The 1,861-nt window shown below is 58.3% G+C and overlaps 1 protein-coding gene across 1 annotated transcript; it reads right to left on the reverse strand.

Annotated features, from left to right (window-relative positions):
- Positions 1-544: 544 nt before the first annotated feature.
- Positions 545-1,630, reverse strand: LOC115050112 (POU domain, class 3, transcription factor 4-like). Its single transcript, XM_029512849.1, has one exon. It carries the CDS (start codon positions 1,628-1,630, stop codon positions 545-547), a length of 1,086 nt encoding a protein of 361 aa, XP_029368709.1.
- Positions 1,631-1,861: the final 231 nt, after the last annotated feature.

A 1,861-nucleotide genomic window follows, 5' to 3' on the forward strand; every position in this document is an offset into this window, starting at 1 on the left:
GTATAAGCCCGAGGGAAGCGTGAGGTGGACTGTAAAATGGCCTCTGGTGCTGCAACAAATCAATTAAGAAAAGTGATATTATTATCAGTTTCACTCCACTGATCACGCAACAGAGGCGAGGTGTGTGTGAGAGAGAGAGAGAGAGAGAGAAAAGACCAAACAATTCAAAACAAAACCAGAAAAGAAAAACAAACACGCACACACCAGTCCCACCCTATCATTACTATCGAGCTGATGAGAAATGGTGACACAAACCAAAGGCGCTGGCAGGTTATTAGGCACATTTTGTTTTTATATCCGTGATGTAGAAAAATCATTTGTCGGGCTCCGAGGGTGATCTGAAATGTGACGTTTGATACGCCGCTATAGAATAATGCCCTCATGACAGTTAGAAAAATGACGAAGGCTTGAACGGGTATCTGTTATTGTTATTGTGGTCTCTCAGTGCTGGAGGCGTCTGGAGGAGTCTGTACCGGGACGCTGCCACCGCGTCGCCCGGCGCGCTCAGCAGTCAGTGGCGGGGGATTTCCTCCCGACGCTGCGGTCAGAGATCGTGACACGAGGAGGCGTCTCCCGCGCTCCCGCTGTGAGAGTACGGTCCCTCGTGCGGCGGCTCTCCCGGCGGCGTCATGCGCTTCTCCTTCTGCCTCCGGTTGCAGAACCAGACGCGCACCACCTCCTTCTCCAGCTGCAGCGTGTCCGCCAGAGAGGAGATCTCCTGCGCGGAGGGCTTGGGACACTTGAGGAAGTGCGTCTCCAGAACCCCCTTGACGCTGACCTCGATGGACGTCCTCTTCTTCCTCTTCCTCCCCTGAGCTGCTATCTTGTCTATACTGCTAGAGCTGCCTGTGGACGAGTCTGCCTCCTCCAGCCACTTGTTCAGCAGTGGCTTTAGTTTGCACATGTTTTTAAAGCTCAGCTGCAGAGCCTCGAACCTGCAGATGGTGGTTTGAGAAAAGACGTTACCGTACAGCGTGCCCAAAGCCAAACCCACGTCCGCCTGCGTAAAGCCCAGCTTGATCCTCCGCTGTTTGAACTGCTTGGCAAAGTGCTCCAGCTCGTCCGACGTCGGCGTCTCCTCGTCGGAGTGGTCGTGACAGTGGTGCCCGCCGAGGTCGCTGTGCTCGGGGCTGAGTGTGTCCCTGAGGCCCGGGTGCATGCCTTGGCCCTGCGGGTTGGGCGGAGGTGTGAGCCCACCGTGGTCCAGCATGCCGTTGACAGTGAATCCCGTCTGGGAGTAGATGTTGATCTGCTGCCCGCTGGTGATGGAGGAGTTGTGGGACACCGGAGTTCCCCAGGCTCCCGGGTGGTTGCCATGGTTGTTGTGATGAGGGGAGTGATGCGCTACGTGCGAGGAGCGGTGATGGATGATGCCGAGCTGCAGGTCCTCCCGGCCTGGTTTGACGTCCTGCTGCTCCATGGAAGCCGACCAGGGGCTGCCCTCCGACAGGCTGCTCGCCCACTGGTGCCCGAGGGGGTGTCCGTTGCTCTGGACGCTCTGCAGGTAGTCACTCTGGAGGAGTTTCTGGTGTCCTCTGTAGGGGCTAGCAGGCTGCATGGCCTGGCTGTCCGGGTGGATCATGGGACTGGAGCTGAGCAGGGTGTAGGGGCTGGAGGCAGCTGTGGCCATGCTGGCTGCTGAACCCCACTAGTGCTACTGAAGGGAGGGAGCAGCTCAGCCTCTGACATCTCCCTCTCTCTGGAGTCTCGGCAGCAGCCTAACGCTGACTGACAGCCCGGCCCGCCACTCACAGACAGCCGGAGACGCGGTGACGCTGCGTTTCCACCAATCAGGGCGCAGGAAGCCAACCCGCCGCCTCTGGAAGCAGAGCTGCGGGCAGGAACGGGTTACAGGCAGTCG

This window comes from Echeneis naucrates, chromosome 10, assembly GCF_900963305.1.
Source record: "Echeneis naucrates chromosome 10, fEcheNa1.1, whole genome shotgun sequence".
Taxonomy (NCBI): Eukaryota; Metazoa; Chordata; class Actinopteri; order Carangiformes; family Echeneidae; genus Echeneis; species Echeneis naucrates.

What these genes read in the sequence shown, in the direction of transcription:
- LOC115050112 (XM_029512849.1), bottom strand. Translation starts at nt 1,630, where the DNA reads ATGGCCACAGCTGCCTCCAGCCCCTACACCCTGCTCAGCTCCAGTCCC.